The following is an 18,568-nucleotide window of genomic DNA, read 5'->3' on the forward strand; positions in this document are numbered from 1 at the left end:
TCTGTATATGACTTCATTTGCACCTGTTTGTCTCTTTCCCTTAGTTAAATTGACCCATCGGGTTCTTTTTCAATGAGTGTTGAAGCCCAGCCTCCTGATGAAGTTGGGAAGCAGAAAAGGGTCTGTTATTGGACATTATAAATTTTCCAGCTAACTCATTCCTGGTTTCGTCCCAGTATACCAATTTGGGCTCATCAGTTGGTAACTAGCACACCTACCAAGAAGCATCTTGGAATTATGAATTTACCCATTCAGAACAAATATTTCAGGTTCCCTATCGGAATCAATATCTACATCGAGCAGAAAAGTGCTTGTTGAGGGCTGAGAAGGGATGGATGTAGAAGAACTGGGATTGATCAGAAAAGAATCCATTTGTTTGAAGGTGGCAGTTTAGGAAGATGTGGAGATTGCCCTTGTCTTTTCTATTTCTCCCTCTTCCGTTACTGACCTGTCACTGTGATTATCCTATTTTGCGTTCCTTTCAATGCTCTTATCTTTCTATAAGCAAATGCATTGTTCCCAGCATTAGAATCTAAGGGCTCACTACCATCAATATCTTTTTATTTTTCTTCATGCCCCGACAGGGAATTGTGAAATTCATAATGAATTGGGGGAACGTATGTACTACTCTCAAGAAGTTTGTACTCCTCTGCTGGACTCAGCCAGTAGAGTGCTGGCCTTCTGAACCCAACTTAGCAGGTTTGATTCTGCCTCACTCCGGTATCTCAAATACAGTCTCATGTTGGTAGATTTACTGGCATATGAAAGAAATCTTATGGGACAAAATTCGGGCACTGTGGCATCTCTGGAAAACCATACAAATGCATACAAATGTACTTAGTGGGACGTGGAAACAATAACATTATTATTATATTTATTGTTGGGTACTCATTTGTCCAAGATGATAAATCTGATGGGCTGCTATCATCCGAAACTTCATGTGTAAAATCAGTGGAAATCAGTTTACTTCTTGCTACATTCTTTTGAACATTAGTTCTTTCTGCTTGATTAGTAGTGAAACTCAAATAAAATGAAATTCCTCATAAAACCTGCATCCGTCAATATATCTCTCTTATAGTTGGATATTTTGAGCGAAGCATCCACTAGATAGTGTGGTGACCGTAATTCATTATTTTCCAAGATGGAGCTTAGTTCACTATGGCTTTACACCTACCAACTGATCTTACGAATCATCATGTCTTCTTGAAGTGCCATGTGGTCATTGGCAGTCACATTCATTATGTCATGCTATTGATGGCTGGTCAGCCACAAGATTCTTCTGCCCAGACCGCATCTTCCACATATTGTTACCTGCAGGATGAGATGGAACAGATCATGCTTCTCAGGGTGTCGTATCACATGACTGAAATATACAAGTTTCCAGGTCTTGCTGGTGTTGATAATCTTACACTTCATTCTCATTTGCGTCAAAACATCTTCATTTTGTATCCAATCTATCCAGCTGATTTGGAGCCTACAGAGATTGCATCACTTCTTAAATGCTGAAAGTTTGTTTCGGCAACAGAGAAGACGTATTGTGAGGTCCAGGTCTTGGAGGGCTTTATTGGAGCTTGAAGAATGTGTTTCTTGCTTTTTCAATGTAGCACTTAACTTACAAGGAGTGGTTCCAATCCTCACTGACTGAAGACCCAAGTTAAGCCATCTTCGTAACTCTCTGAAGACTCTTCCTGCCTCCAACATGCCTTAATCTGCCACTTGGTCTTGTTGACTTTCATCCTCAACCTGAACTCCTCACATGCTGTCACAATGTTATCCAGTAGCCTCTGTAGTTTTTCCTGTCTATCATTGATCAGCACGGTGTTATCCAACACCAAATGTTGTTGATCATAACTCCATTGATATTGATACCTTTGTCTTTATCATTGAGAGATATTCGAAAGATTTGCTACGAGTAATAATTGAAGACTAAAGGTCTCACTCCCCCTTTTTATTCCAACCTCTTCTGTCGTGCGATCCTCGACTCTAACGTTGGCTGTCTTTTGCTAGTAGAGATTGGTTATAAATCACAGGTCCTTCTAGTCTATGCCTATGATTTTCAGGACTTCAATCATCTTCTCATCACAAACTTTGTCAAACTCTTTTTCAAAGGCAGTAAGGCAGAGAGCGACATTACAGTTAACATAGTGCAGCACAGTACCAAGAGCTGAATGCTGAAGAGAGACTCTTGCATTTCAAGCTCATTCTGAAAATCATATTGGGGGTTTCTCCCTGTAGATTCTACCTAGCATTAAGGGTGTGAACGAGAAGCCTCAGTGCATAACTTATTAGGGTGATGGTGTGGTGTTACTTATTCAAAATATGATTGCACTTTGGCAAGGCAGCATTAGCGTGTGCATTTATCATAGTGGGTGGATGACCGTGGGGCCAGAGGTGGGCACATCAGTGGAGAGTACGGTTATGACAGGAGTCTCGTATTACCGGCAGGACAAGGTAAATTTTAGATAAGAATTAGTGAGAGCTGCAAATGCAGAAACAATAGAGTGAAACACTACAGAAAAGTGAACAAACAAACACTGCAAATATAAATCCATGGAATGTTAGAACACTAGAAACCACTATACCACCAAGGATTCATCAACACACTAACTGAGCAATCGTAGGCTTAGAGTACTCCTGTAAATGATGACAGAACGTAAACAAGCGTGGCCGAGTGCAATCATATTTTGAATATGTAACATTCACAACTCGGTTTCTTCAAGAGGGCATGACAAAGGCCGATTTCAGCCAGTCAGATGCAATATTGCCATTGTCGTACACTTCATTAAATAAGTGACATAGCAGTGAGGTCCTCTTAGCACCAGCTAGGCACTTCTTATGAATAATTGCAGTAAAATGTAATAAGATGCAATATAAGAGATATTACAGTAAGACAAGTCATCCATAAGTATAATAGTGGATCATTAATTCGCATAACTGAATACATATGCTGCAAAATCTCATAGCTATTTTGAAATGAAGAAAAGGTATTGTACAGTTTTAAATGTTACGTGGTGATGTTTATTTTAATTTTAAGGTGCCTAGAGACCATGATTGTTAAGATGTCAAGTTTCTATGGTCTGACACCATGGTTAGCTGGTTTGCATTCCGTTGCTGGGAAAAGAAAAGAAGAAAAAAAAAATGTCGCCATTGGAATGTTGGCTAGCAGGGTAGGAGAGGTAGTGGTATAAAATTTCTAATCATTACATTGTGTCCCAAAAGCCTGGATTCAATCCCAAACCTCTCTCTAGAGCGAGAGCATATGACACTGTTGATGGTAATTCATCCGTTGGGTGGGGATGTTAAGTCTTGAACAGACCCCCTTGGTCTTATTCTACACGAGCTGGCCTGGCTATGTGCTGACAACAGATTTTACCCTATCCTTACCTCATTATCATCGTCATCTTACACCCAGAAGGTCGCCCATAGGCGTTTTAGAGCCGAACGTGTCCTTGGATACTCCCAGCAATAAATGCATGCTCTAAATAAAAGTAAAATAGCTCTAGGCCATCAAGCCTCTCAAGAAAGTGGCCAGCACATTTGCTTGATGTTCTATTGCACCTCACATAATAAATGCTAGGTTACATGTGGAATACAAAAGATTGAAACTACAAGTAAAGAGGAGTATCAAGGAAGAAAAGGAGAAATGTTGGGGAGAGTTTACCAACAAAATTGAGCAAGATAGTCGAGGAAATCAGAAACTATTATACAGAGTAATAAAATCGAAAAGAATAAATCAAGAAAAAATCAAGGCATTTAGAGAGAGAGAAGATGGATCCATAGTACACGACGAAAAGGGTCTTCAGAAGGTGATGGCAAAGTTATTTGAAAAACTTTATAATGAGAATGACTGCTCGGAGGAAGAAGAAGATAAGAAAATGGAAATAATAGATGGAGAAAAAGAAGAGAACCCGATAACATGGTCGGAACTTGAAAGGGCACTGAAAGCAATGACCAAAGGTAAAGCAAGTGGAAAAAATGAATTCAATGCTGATACGATTAAGGCAGCAGAAAGCATTGGGCTACAGTGGCTATACAGAACCCTCAATGCCATATGGGAGGATGAAGGGATACCTGAAGATTGGCAACAAGGAAGCATTGTACCACTGTTCAAAAATGGAAATAGGAAGAAATGTGAAAATTATAGAGGTATAACCCTATTATCACATGGGCTAAAAATAATGGAAAAAGTCATGGACAAAAGACTGAGGGATATAACAGAAACACAGAAGAAGAACAACATGGCTTTAGGCCAAATAGATCAACAATAGACTTAATATTTACAATGCGAACGATAATGGAAAAACATCTGGAAAGGAACAAGGAAATCATATTCGTATTTGGAAAAAGCTTATGATACAGTTAAGAGAAAACATGTATGGGAGTGCCTACTGAAAAGGAAGGTACCACCAAAAAGGGTCTCAAGCAAGGAAGTGCAATGTTGCCATTATTGTTTATTATATTGATGGATGAAATCATAAAACGCGTAAAACAGAGTATCAGTAGTGATGAAGTGAATGCTTTGGTATTTGCAGATGATATGGTGATTTGGGGAAAGGGAGAAAAGGAAGTATTTAGGAGACTGGACATTTGGAATGAAAATCTGAAGGAGTTCGGAATGGTAATTAGTAAAAAGAAAACTGTAGTCATGCACTGAGGAAAAGAGAAGAAGAGAAGCCAAGTGAACATAGATGGAGAACGGTTAGAGAATGTAGAACAGTTTACATATCTGGGTAGCATTATTAATGGAAGTAATGAAATCAACCCTGAAATTAATAACAGACTAAGTAAAGGTACAACATTTTATCATCAAGTCAGAGAGCTTTTATGGGATGACAAAGTACCCAAGAGAACGAAATTAACATTATATAAACAGTATTGCATACCAGTTGTAACGTACGGACTAGAAACACTGGTAACTAATAAAAGACAAGATAGTAAGATCCAAGCAGTAGAAATGAAATTTCTAAGAACATTGATTAAAAAGACAAGAAGAGATAGAATTCTAAATATTAAAATCAGAGAAGACCTGAATATAGAACTGTTAGTACAGAAGATCCAGAAAGTAAGACTGAGATGGTTCAGACATATAAAAAGAATGGGAAAGGAACGGTTAGCAAGAAGGGAATTGGAAAGAGAAGTTAAGGGAAAGAGGCCAGTTGGAAGACCGAGAAGAAGGTGGATGGATCAGATTTGAAAGGACATTAGGGAAGCTGGATTGAATGTGGTGGAAGTAATGGAGCAGGAAAAGTGGAAGGACAGAAAGGAGTGGAGGAGGCTTGTAAACCACACCCGGGCAACTGGAGTGGGGCATTGATGATGATGATGATGATGATGATGATGATGATTAAGTAATCTTTCATTATTGTAAGCATTCTTTGAGTTTGTATTATTGATAGCTATTGCAGTAGTTTTCCTGTGTTACAGTGTGAGGCAGAGGCTACTCTCCGGATTATAACTCAACAGCTGGAAGCAGTGGTCAAATTGGAGAAACTCCAGAATATCTGTTCACCTGCTGCACCCATGTTTATTACATGGCCCACTCAGAAGTTTGGTAAGGAAGATAATCCTCTTTGGCCCAGACTCTTGTCAGATAGACACATACATGGTCATATAATAATACAACCTGTGTTAGAATAATTCTGGTACTGTCGTCATGGTAACTAATGCATTAACCCTCTCCCTCGGATCTTTGAGGCTACTCAAATGCAACTTTCCCGGCATCTTTTTTTTTTCTGTTTACAACTCCAGATCTGTAGAGCCAGCATTTGAACAGTAATAAATATGAAACTACTACTCCTCTATACCTGTAATTTTTAGGAGGGATGCATGTAACACTGTGGCAAAGAAAAATTAAAATTTCACTAACCAAAATTACGAAGATTAATTCTGACAGATTAAAATGATTTGGAAAATTTTTAGCGGGCAATTTAAACAACCGGAGAGACCTAACTCATAGTTCATATATAACAATTTTGTTTTTATTTCTAAGGGCATATTTACTTTTGAAAGGTTTTATTTTCACTATAATACAAATTATATACTTCTAGGTCTCCACCTTTGATCCTCTTTATTTTGTTGCTTCATTTTCGTGTACTGGTATTGCCTGCCAAAAGTTGAACGTAGTCCTCTCCAAAGTTCGGTGGAAACTAGTCCAACACACTTCATCCTACAAGTAAGTTGGTGAAAGGAAGGGATTAGGTGCGATATAATCCCAATTATTAGACCATTGTACAGGCTTAGGCCTAATTCGTTGAGATATCTTTGCTGGCGGAGGTCCATCATCTTTCTGCATTTAACACTCCTCATCTTCATATCCTTTGATTTCTATTTCAAAATCACTACCACCACATTCATCCTCCAAATAACGGTATTTCCTTACCAGCAACACAACCCAGCGCTCACCGTGCCGCCATATCTGTTTACATCGAGTGCAACTTGGCCGCGATACGTGCGTCACTTATTTCCAAATATCTACGTTCTTGAATACTACAAAAAATACTAAAAGACTTCATCTTCTTCTCATATATTCCCACAGCTAAGTGAACAGAAGTGTTTTAAGGAAATTCTAAAAGCTTTTTTTCCCCATAGTGTCAAACTTCTATGTTTTAAGACCATCTTTAAAACAACTGTGTTTCAAATACGTTGTTTTACACGCGATATAGCTGAAGATGACCTTTAAGTAGGCCGAAACTAGTCCCATTAAATGTTTATTTAATAAACACTATTTAATTTGTATTGAAAAGGTGGATTTAACTCGCTTATTTTAATTTGGTTTAACTTATTTCCAAAGGCATTTAAACTACTATCCAAAGATAGAGGCAGCCCTGTCCAGGGAGTGGTGCCCGTGCTATGTGAGTCCCAGAGCACACTGACCTGGTGTGTAACATCTGGTAAAGGGTCCCAGCTAAGGGTAACGAGTGAAGACCTCAGTGGCAGCAAAAGCAGAGAATATGATTCAGTATGGTGGAGCTGGCAACCCATTCCTCTGGGGGTAGTACAGATGGAACCCATTGCCTTGTGGGTTGAGGAGGGATCCTCAAAGGTTAAGGGAGTAAACCCTGAAAAAAAATTCCTCAATTACGTTAGGCCTAGCAAGCCAGTAAAAGAACTTATTTGTAGTTGCTTTCAAAACACATAAGAGACTCGGAACGCATTGATCAACTAAATTAAGACGCCAGCATGAGCCGACTCATGTCTGGGATGATGGTTTATGGCCTGATGATAGACAGGGTCTTGCAAACATGCAAGAATACCAGAGGAGACTAACATGGATTGAGACCATCAATTTATTCAGTCTCACAGGAAAATGTAAAGAACTAGTGGACCTCATGGAAAGGAGGAAGTTAATGATACTGGGGCTGAGTGAAACTAGATGGGGAGGGAAAGGAATAAAGAAATTAAGAAAACAGTATACACTGTATTGGCATGGAAATGGCAAAGAGATGAGGAATGGCGTTTGTTTCATGATGAATAAAGGTCTAGGAGGAGTCGCTGACATTCAGTATGTTAGTGAGAGAATAATAAAGGTGACTGTGCATTTAGGGAAAGATAAAGTAACTTTGGTACAGGTGTATGCACCTCAAATAGGATGTTGTCAAGAGGATAAGAACCAGTTTCCTGATAATTTGGAAAAAGTTATTAGTAAAGAGAGAGTAATCGTGGTGGTGGTGGTGATGATTATTGTTTCAAGAGGAAGTACAAGTGGGCAACTATCCTCTATATAAAACTAAATCAGAGAGAAAAAATGGAAGGGTTCCGATACTTCGAAAAATGAAGGTACTGGCCAAAGGAAAAGAAGGGCCATGAAGGGCATGAAAATGAAAGACTCCCTAGGCCTCCATACGTAATACCGTCGGGGTCTGAAAAGAACAAGAGTTGACCAAAGGAGGTTGGATAGGGTAGATGAAAGTGAGGAGCCTGGCACAAGGAAGTGGAAGCAATGCCAGGACTCAGCTGAGGACACCGTGGTTGCCAACCCAAGCTCCAAAGTTCAGAGCCCCTGAGGCCCCTTTTAGTCGCCTCGTACGACAGGCAGGGGATACCGTGGGTGTTATTCTACCACCTCCACCCAGAGGGGGAAAAGAGAAGGTAATTATTATAGGAGATCTGAATGCACAGATTGGGACAGATAGAACAGGATATGAGAACGTAATGGGACCTCATTGATATGGTGGACGAAATATAGGAGGTGAACATCTTCTTGACTTCTGTATGAGGAATGGGTTGGTGGTGAAGAATAGTTGGTTCAAGAAGAGACCAAGCCATAAGATAACATGATGCAATTGGGATGGACTACAAAAGACTGTAATTGATTATGTCATCTCAGATGAAGAAAGGTGCAGAATGGTAACAGATGTCATAGTAATACCCAGCGAGAGCCTTGACAGTGACCACCGTCTATTAGTAGTGGACCTGAGAAACTTTTGTATGCCAAAAGTACAGAACAGGAAAATGCCAAAAATCAAAGTATGTGAACTTCAGAACAAAAGAAAAAAAAAAACATATAAGAGAACTGAATATCAGAACTGGATAAAAAACCTCTTACCAAGAGATGAAAGGAAACATGGAGAGGCAGAATGGACCAGACTAGGGACACATTGGTTAAAGAAGCAACTGAAGTTTGTGGAAAGACAAGTACGAAAACAAGGGAGAAGGAAACAACTTGGTGGAATGAAGGAATGAGAGCAGTATTCAGGTAAAGGAATCTCTCGCAGAAGGAAAGGGATCAGGAGAAAAATAAACCTGATCTTACTAGAGACGACGCAAAGATCAGAAACCTCCGAACAATTATACCGAAACAAGAAACTGGACGTTAAATGAACAGTTACAGAAGAAAAGACCTAGGCATGGAATATATTCACTCAGAAACTGGAGGAAGACAGCAGAGGCAATAAGAAACTACTGTATAGTGTTATCAAAAGGAAACCAATGAGTACTATAAAGGCACTTGAAGATGAAAATGGAAATCTGGTTAGGGCAGAAAGTGACATGAGAGAAGTCCTGAAGAACCATTTCAACCACCTACTGAATAGACCAGTTCAAGAACAAAATACAGAACCAGAAATCCAAGCCTACAATGAAGAACCTCCCATCACCTGGACAGAAACTGAGACAGCCTTAAAATCTATGCCTAAAGGAAAATCTTCAGGTGCAGATGAAGTGAATGCGGACATGATAAAGGCAGCAGGCATCCAGGGTATACAATGGCTGCACAGAGTACTAAATGCCGTATGGACAGACAGCAAATACCTGCAAATTGGAGCAAGGGCATTATAATTCCTCTGTTTAAGAAAGGCAGCAGATGGAAACCCACTAACTATAGAGGAATAACACTGCTGTCTCATGGGCTAAAAATTCTAGAGAAAGGAGATTGAGAACCATCATTGAACCACAGTCAGAGGAGGAGCACTATGGATTCAGAAGTAACAGATCAACAATGGATCTAATTTTTAGCACCCGCATGCTGATGGAAAAATATTGGGAGAATGACAAGAACCTGGTCATTGTATTCCTGGATATAGAAAACGCCTATGATAGTGTTATAAGAGATAAGATCTGGGAGTGCCTGAGGAAAAGAAAGAAATGTGCCTGAAGGACTGGTAAGGAAAATTAAGATGTTGTATGAGGACTGTACTAGCTGTGTACAAATTGGGGAAGGTCGATCATCATGGTTTTTTTTTTTTTTTTTTTTTTTTTTTTTTGCTAGCGGCTTTACGTCGCACCGACACAGATAGGTCTTATGGCGACGATGGGATAGGAAAGGCCTAGGAGTTGGAAGGAAGCGGCCGTGGCCTTAATTAAGGTACAGCCCCAGCATTTGCCTGGTGTGAAAATGGGAAACCACGGAAAACCATCTTCAGGGCTGCCGATAGTGGGATTCGAACCTACTATCTCCCGGATGCAAGCTCACAGCCGCGCGCCTCTACGCGCACGGCCATCATGGTTTGAGACCAAGAGTGGAGTTCAGCAAGGAAGTGCACTGTCCCCACTAATGTTCATCACTTTCCTGAATATATCATAATTTGGGGTGAAACAGAAGAGAAGTACAGACCAGACTCAATGTATGAAATCCCAGTTCCAGGAATGTAACTTCAACATCAGCGAGACCAAGACAGTGGTGATGGCAGTCAACAGAGAACGGCGTCCAGCAAATGTAAAACTAGGAGACCACCAGCTAGAGTGTGTGGATAGTTTTCCTGACCTTGGAAGTGTAATCTCCCGTGATAATTTAGTCAGAAAGGAAATTACAAACAGAGTGCAAAAGGGATCAGAATTCTCCCTACAGGTACGAACACTTTTGTGGGATGACATGATTCCTGATGATGTTTAACAGCTATTTCATACCAGTATTGACCTATGGTATTGAAGCGTACACCCTCACAAAAAGAGATTCATCAAGACTGCAATCATCAGAGATGAAATTTCTTAGATCCAGCATCCAGAAGACCAAGATGGACAAGTTAAGAAATGAGTAGGTGAGGAAAGAAGCCGGAATAAAGATCCCTATTAGACCAAATCGGCACATCCAGACTACGGTGGTACGGGCATGTGATGAGGATGGAACCTACAAGAACAGCCAGAATAAATTTGGAAAGACAGGTGGAGGGGAAAAGACCTGCAGGAAGACCTAAAACCCGATAGATGGACATGATCAAGGTTGATCCAGTTACCAGAGGATGGACAGTGGGTGATGTTCTCCATGACAAGTTGTATATGGACAGGAAGATGTGGCAGAGGCTCATTGACAGTACCTGGGAAACTGGAACTGTCCAGTTATGATAATGATGATCCCAACATCACTAAACATTAAGATACATAGCAATCTTTTCTAAATACTCCATGCTAAAAGTGCCAGCAGTTAACTGTAAAATTCACCAAGAGATGGCAGAGGTATTAAACTCTGGTGCGACCTATGACAGAATGCTTTTTTTTGCTTTGATTTAGTACGATATATTAGGGAGAAATACTGGAATTAGAAAAGGAAGCATTATAGGATAAATACAGGAACAGCGCAGTGTGGACAAAGGGAACAGGAAGAGGAGACAGGGACAACCATGATAACACAAAAGGACAATATTCCAGTTCTCACTACTGTAAAGTAGTAAACTCCAGACAAACGATTTTACAAAAGCCTTTCTTGTTTCTAAACTTATATGGGTATTTGTTAAAAGACTCCTTTTATTTTGAAAGGCCTGTTTAGCAAGAACTTTTTTTTTTCCCTTGGTGCCTCTATTGTCTTCGGTTATAATGCTTCCTACATTACCGAGCTCGATAGCTGCAGTCGCTTAAGTGCGGCCAGTATCCGGTATTCGGGAGATAGTAGGTTCGAACCCCACTGTCGGCAGCCCTGAAAATGGTTTTCCGTGGTTTCCCATTTTCACACCAGGCAAATGCTGGGGCTGTACCTTAATTAAGGCCACGGCCGCTTCCTTCCCACTCCTAGCCCTTTCCTGTCCCATCATTGCCGTAAGACCTATCTGTGTCGGTGCGATGTAAAACAACTAGCCAAAAAAAAAAGCTTCCTACATAACAGAAATGGTCCACTCTGTTTCTGAATTTCCTCGATTAATCAATGGTATGTAAATTTCAAGTGTTCTGTTACTCGGGGAACTTGATTCATTTGTGACCCTATCGGCTTAATGCAATGATTTTTGTTTTAGTTTTGTAATTAATTTCAAAATTCCTTCATTGAATATGTTACGGGGTTCCCCGTGGACGCAGAGGTGAAAGAAGGTGTCGGGGTGAATGGGTCTTACTACAAAGTCAAGAATGGAATTTAAAACTTTAACAAAGGTTATATTTTCTTTTCTTTTTTAGAATTTCAAAAAAATCAACAAATAACAGTATAACAGGTCCCATAGGCAAGTTAGAAATGAGTCAAGTAAAATAAAAGGAACTGAATTCTACAAGTCCTGGGCTTCAAGCCCCTCGCTTACATTTCCTGAGCTACACACTCGAATTTACAAAGATCACAACTTTACTTAAGGGCAGAAATCCCCCTAATACATGGAGCCCTACCTCCAGCAATTACAAAATCTGGCCTCCCAGAGGCACTTTTACAACATTTGAAAACGAGCTAACGTGCTCTCAGTTCTCAAGCCTACACAAGGCAATATCAGAAAATTTGAATTACTTGCCATCAAGGCACAACTTACAAAATTTGAAACAGGGGTATCTAGTACCCAACCTATTGGGCTGTAGCAGAAAAGAACAGGTTAAGTAAATGGCCCGAAACACAAATTGAATGGAGGCGAGTACTTGCACTCCTAGATATGATTTCTTACCTAAGGGGCACTAGGCTGATGAAACAAGGGCTATTCCCTAACTACTGAGGTGACTCGTATAAGAATAAATTAAGACATTACGGAAAGGAAGAAAACCAGTTACAAAACATAGTCACCTTAAACCAGTATGAAGGGGAGCTCGAGAGGGTACATCACTCTCTATCCCCGAGTTACAGTTAGAGATTTTATTAAATTTTTTACATTAGCCGGCAGAACTTACATTTTAGAGAAGTTGGTTACATAGTTAAAGTTTTGGACCTTTCCCTCATGTTAAACTGCGGAGCTAGCAAAAGTAAGATGTTAGATGGCCATTACCTTGCTGAAGAACTGCTGCCTGATGGAAGAGGCGCCTCCTGCTTGACACACACACTTAGTTAGGCGACGATGAAATGGCCAAGAGACGAGAAAATCCGCAGTTTATAAACCCTCGGGGAAAGTTCGAGACCTTTCACGAATAAACCAGCTACACCCTCTCAATTTTATTGGACAACATCAAAAGTGACACTCAGAATCGAGGAAGAAGCCTGTGATAGGCAGAAAATTAATTACAGAAATTCATGATTGGCTAAATTCAAAACTTGCAGAAAGAAAATATCAATATTGCCAAACCAAAAATGAATGAACATAATTTAGTAAAAAAACTAACTTATGAATACAAAACTTCTTCAAATCAAAGTTCTTCCACTTCGCACCAGAGTGCATGATAGATTTTTAGCAGTGACCTCTGTTGAAGAAGGTCCAAACTTCTTGATGACTGGTAAACAAAACACGTAGAATTTCATACAGTGCATGAAACTTCACAATAAGAAAATTACATCCAATTACTGTAGTGGCATCTTCTGAGTAAAGGATGAAGTAGGTCTAGTTTCAAGTTCACAATTTCTCCAGTAGAGAAGTTCTTTTAGGCGCAAGATTTAAATGTGCGGCTTAGAGGTGTACCTCCCGGTACAGAATAAATAATTATGTTTTTATTTTAAATTTCTTTTCTATGTAAATTGTTCGGAGAGGATGATTACCTAGTTGTACTTCCTCTTAAAACAAAAACACACTGCGCTCGATAGCTGCAGTCGCTTAAGTGCTGCCAGTATCCAGTATTCGGGAGATAGTTGGTTTGAACTCCACTGTCGGCAGTCCTGAAGATGTTTTTCCGTGGTTTCCCATTTTCACACCAGATAAATTCTGGGGCTGTACCTTAATTAAGGCCATGGACGCTTCCTTCCCACTCCTAGCCCTTTCCTGTCCCATCGTCGCCATAAGACCTATCGGTGTCAGTGCGACGTAAAGCAACTTGGAAAAAAAATAAAAACAACCATCATCACTCCTTGTTGATCTCTCTTTGCAATATCTTCAGTTATCTTCTGTGATTACACTACCCAAGCATTTGAAACTTGTCGCGACTTCTATTGGTTTTCCATTTACTGTTATCTTTTCCTCTCCTTCCTTTCTTCCTTCAAAGGGTTGGTGCCTGTTGTCCTGTTGATGCTGGGAAGCAGAAACAAGCACATCAGGGTATAAGAAGAAATGGATGCAAAAGAATTGAGATTGATGAGCAGAGCACTCATCTGTTTGAAGATGAGATTGTCCTTTTCCTTTTGTGTTTTCATCTTTGATCCTTATCTCCTTTTCTATTGCTCTTAACTTGGGATCATAGGTTGGCAACTATGGGGCCCTTAGCTGAGTCGTGGCATTGCTTCCACTTATTGTGCTGGCTCCTCAGTTTCATCTGTCCTATCTGAACTCTCTTGGCCGGCTCTTGTTGTTTTGCGACCCCGATGCTATTAGAGCATCCGAGGCCTAGGGAGTTTTTCATTTTCACGTTCCTTGTCTTTCTTTGGCTGATACTTTTTTTTTTTTTTTAGTGTCAAATCCCTTCCATTTTTCCCTCTTTTTCTTCCACCGCTTTTCCCACACACATGGGGTTTCGGGCGTGAACTGTTTCATACATGTGGAAGCCCTTCCTGATGCCAACTCTGTGTGGAGCGATGCAATTACTATTGCGTGTTTCTCTGGTAATTGGTAGTATGGTGTGCTCTCTGAATATGAAGAAGAGAATGTTCAGACAAAACACAAACATCCAGTCCCCCGAGTCAGAAGAATTAATCAGACGCAATTAAAAATCCCCAACCTGGGCTGGAATCAAACCTGGGCCCCTCTGAACTGAAGGCCTCAACACTGACCATTCAGCCAAGGAGTTGGATCTTTCATTTTTCCCTCTGATTAGTGTTAATAGAGGATGGTTGCCCAGTTTTATGTATTCTTTAAACAATAATCACCATCACCGCCTCATCTTCCACTGCAGACCTGATATTATGTTTAACCTATCAGTTACTGTGGCAATAATTAAATATAACCTGGAATCTGTTAAGTGTAAATGGAAGCAAAGCCTCGCTCAGCCAGTCCCTAAGATCGTCAAACTCACCTTAACCATTGTTAATATAAGTAATGAAAAGGAAAAAGCGATATATCAAATCAAATATACAAAGATAGGAACATGAAAATGAAACACAGGAGGTTAAATACATTGACAGATCAGTGCAGGGAGTAGCAGAAAGAGGAGATAAGGACAAACATCAAAACACTAAATAAAAGACAATTTTAAGCTTACCGGTATTTCTTGTATTTCTGATCAATATTTCAGGAGAAGTTCTTGCCAGAATAAGTGAAGCCTATCGACAAGAATTGGAGGTGAAACGCTGTGTGAAGGAGAACATAGCTCATTGTACTTCTAAAGAATCTGCTGTTCTACATGCATCAGCCTGGGTTCATCAGCCATACATAACAACTGACGTGGACTTGGCTGTGGAAAGCCTCATAGTGGAGACTGGACATAGATAGCCCCTACATAGCGGTTGTTATGATGTTCAATCAGTCAGTCAATCAAACAATCACTACTGATCTGCATTTAGAAATGTCACCCAGGTGGTAGACTCCCTATCAGCAGTCTACCTAGTCTTTTTGTAAATGATTCTGTTGATGATCTGACTGTTGCTTGGTGTACTCATATTGATAGATGAAACAATTCTGACTGATGCTATTGTCTATAGTGGTCTCTGCCCAGGATTTATGTAGAACAATACAGTCTCGTATTACTGATAGTTTGTGTTCATGAAATCTCTGTGAATTTGAATGCAAATCTTATATGATATAAATGGGCTACTATACATGAAGCTTGCAGTATTATTATATGCATTTTACACAGAAAATGTTTTACATATTGTACCACTATTTAAATAACAGAATGTAAATGGCTCCATTTATTGAGAACTAGAAGTCCCTGTATGTTCTTCTGCAATAGCTGCTTAGAAAAATAAAGATAATAATCGGTGCACCATACTGCACCTTCCTCGCATTTAATATTTTATTTATTAGCATAATATAATTGACCTCTCATGTAGATAAAAATCCTGTGGATACCCACAACAAACATTATTGGATTGATGTATAAGTTGGTGCGGTTCTTATATTTTATATTATTTTATTTTACTGTCGCTGTCACGCACTGTAACTCACAATCACTCAGTGACGTATTCACCTCCACTCTCTATGACCTGCCAACGTTCAGCTAGCAGTTGAATGCCTCGCCTGTAGAACTGTTTTGGTTTTGACAGGAAGAAATCTGTTAGCCATTGGTCAAGAGAAGCTTCGTCAGGAAACACCTGCCCCTGAATGTGGTTAGAAAGAAGAGCGGAAAAGATGGAAATCTGAGGGGAAAAGGTCAGGGCAATACGGAGGATGAGGAAGAGGTTCCCAACCAAGTTCAACAATCACACCTTTGGTCAGTTGCGCTGTATGCGAACGAGCATTATTATGGAGCAATAAGACTGGTTGTTGTCTTTGTTTTTGTTGTTAATAGCAACGAAAAGCTGTCTTAGCTGGTCACTATACACAACAGAGGTAATCGTTACGTTCTTCGGAAGAAATTCATGGTGAAGAATGCCATCTTTGATCCACCAAACACACATGATTTTCTGTGGGTGGGCACTATCCTTGGCATGGGGAGTTGCTTTTTTTTGATGGGCTCGAGCTACTCCTTCCTCTTCTTCATGTTGACATACAGACGCCATTTCTCGTCACCAGTGACAATGTTCGAAAGGCATGTTTCGTGCCTGTCACATGCCAATCGGTGCCGGGCAAGTAATGATGAACAGATGTTTACTTGTTGATTTTTGTTACTGTCACTTAGCACATGTGGTACCCATATACCCGATATCTGTACCTGACCCATCGAATGCAAATGGCGTACAGTAGTTGACTGATCATATTCAAAAACTTGTGCCATTTCCTGCGTCTCAGGAACCAACTCATTCAAGCGATTTTTTTCAAAATCTGAAGGTCTTCCAGACAAGTCAAACCATCCTGCTCAAAAGTGAGAAAATATTTTTGTGCTGTTCTTTCAGCAATTCCTTCATTCCCGTACACTTCACAAATTGTTATCACAGCTCCTGATGCACTGGACCCTCGGTTAAACTCAAAGAGTAAAATGTCTCTGAAATGCTCGCTTTTCTGAACTTGACATTCCATATCAGTTTGTCTGAAATATACACAAATAATACGTTCACAATCAAGAAAACCTGGGTTTCACAACACACAAACTCCTGTCTGTCTGTTAGGTCATCAGCCCAGAGGCTGGTTGGATCCTCAAATAGCACCACCAAAGGTTAAAACTCGGTTAAAATAATGGAATAACGATAAGCAATCCCTTCATGCCGCATTGTTGTCAGTCCAAAAGAATACCGCGCAAACTTATGTATCGACCCAATATATTTTTTTAGGTTGAGAAAAGTGTACCTAAAAGGAACTTATTCAATACCATGCACAAATTTGTTTTTTTGTTTTCTTTTCCTGTGTCCTGTCCCCTCTTCTTTTTAATATCTAGTATGAGACTGTTCAGAGAAGCTGTCAAGAATATTAACCTAGGCAAAGGCACTGTCATTAATCCGTTTTACTGATGATATTGAAAAGAAGTCGCATTTTTTTGGTGTCAGGCCATCCTGGCTTATACGATGAGTGCTTCATAGACACTGATGGGTTTTGGATAACTGCCTCAGACCTCAAAATGGTCTATGTAGGATGTTCATTCCTTGTGTATATTAATAATTCAGAATTTTTGAATAAGGTATACAGAATATTAGAATCATTCCGTATTGATGGTTTTCACTTTACAAAGGTGAAAAAAGAGTGTATCCTCCTAATTCAATACATCATATATTCCATCATTAGACGGAGTAATCAAATTCAAACATGTTTCGACTCGTTTGAGCCATCTTCAGTGACAAGATGGGGGGGGGGGGGGGCGTGGAAATAATTTACATAATACCAGCTAAAAAATGCAAAAAAAAACATAATGAAGGAACAAATGAAAACAACAAAAGAGAGCCTAGACGGAAACAAAATTAGCACAATATTTACATCATCATGTGGAGCAAAAAACAACTCACTGCGATAAAATTCAGTAAAACCGGGGTTAATATAAAACATAATTGAAACTAAAAACTGTGTTAACCTAAGAAGAAAAGAAATGAAAACAAATGATATAGATGGAAGTGAACAATAAGTGCTCATAGGGAGGTTGCAGACCTCTTAGTTTACAAAATATTGGTTTTGTAACAATACTTCGGAATGGGGTAGCAGCCTTTCGGAAGTTGCAAGGGCGGCAGTCTAGATGATTGACTGATATGGCCTTCTAATAATACTCAACATGGCTTAGCTGTGTTGATACTGCTACACGGCTGAAAGCAACAGGAAACTACAGCTGTAACTAACTCCCAGGGACATGCAGCTCTCTCTGTATGAATGATGTACTGATAATGGCTTACTCCCGGGTAAAATATTCCGGAGGTAAACTAGTCCCCCATTCGGATCTCTGGGTGGGGACTACATGAGAGGGGGCGATCATCAGCAAGATGGATACTGACATTCTGCGAGTCGGAGTGTGGAATGTTAGAAGTTTGAATCGTTGTGGTAGGTTAGAGAATCTGAAAAGGGAGATGGATAGACTAAATTTAGATGTAGTTGGTATAAGTGAAGTACGTTGGCAGGAAGAACAAGATTTTTGGTCAGACAACTACCGAATTATCAATACAAAATCAAACAGGGGAAATGCAGGAGTTGGTTTAATAATAAGAAAGTAGGGCAGCGGGTAAGCTACTACGACCAGCATAGTGAAAAAATTATTGTCGTCAAGATAGACATCAAACCAATGCCCACCACAATAGCGCAAGACTATATGCCTACTAGTTCAGCGTATAATGAGGAAATCGAAAGAAAATATGACAAGATAGAAG

The 18,568-nt window shown here is 39.9% G+C and overlaps 1 protein-coding gene across 2 annotated transcripts in view; it reads left to right on the forward strand.

Annotated features, from left to right (window-relative positions):
- Positions 1 to 15,627, forward strand: part of LOC136883214 (cyclin-dependent kinase 2-interacting protein) — a 29,096-nt gene extending 13,469 nt beyond the window's left edge. For both annotated transcript variants that reach the window (XM_068229746.1, XM_068229745.1), the window contains exons 5-6: positions 5,425 to 5,551; positions 14,923 to 15,627. In XM_068229746.1, coding sequence (XP_068085847.1) covers positions 5,425 to 5,551; positions 14,923 to 15,119 — 324 coding nt within the window. In that variant the 3' untranslated portion in view covers positions 15,120 to 15,627. The remainder of the gene's footprint in view (positions 1 to 5,424; positions 5,552 to 14,922) is intronic.
- The last annotated feature ends 2,941 nt before the right edge of the window (positions 15,628 to 18,568 follow it).

Source organism: Anabrus simplex, chromosome 11 (genome assembly GCF_040414725.1).
Source record: "Anabrus simplex isolate iqAnaSimp1 chromosome 11, ASM4041472v1, whole genome shotgun sequence".
NCBI classification, from domain to species: Eukaryota; Metazoa; Arthropoda; class Insecta; order Orthoptera; family Tettigoniidae; genus Anabrus; species Anabrus simplex.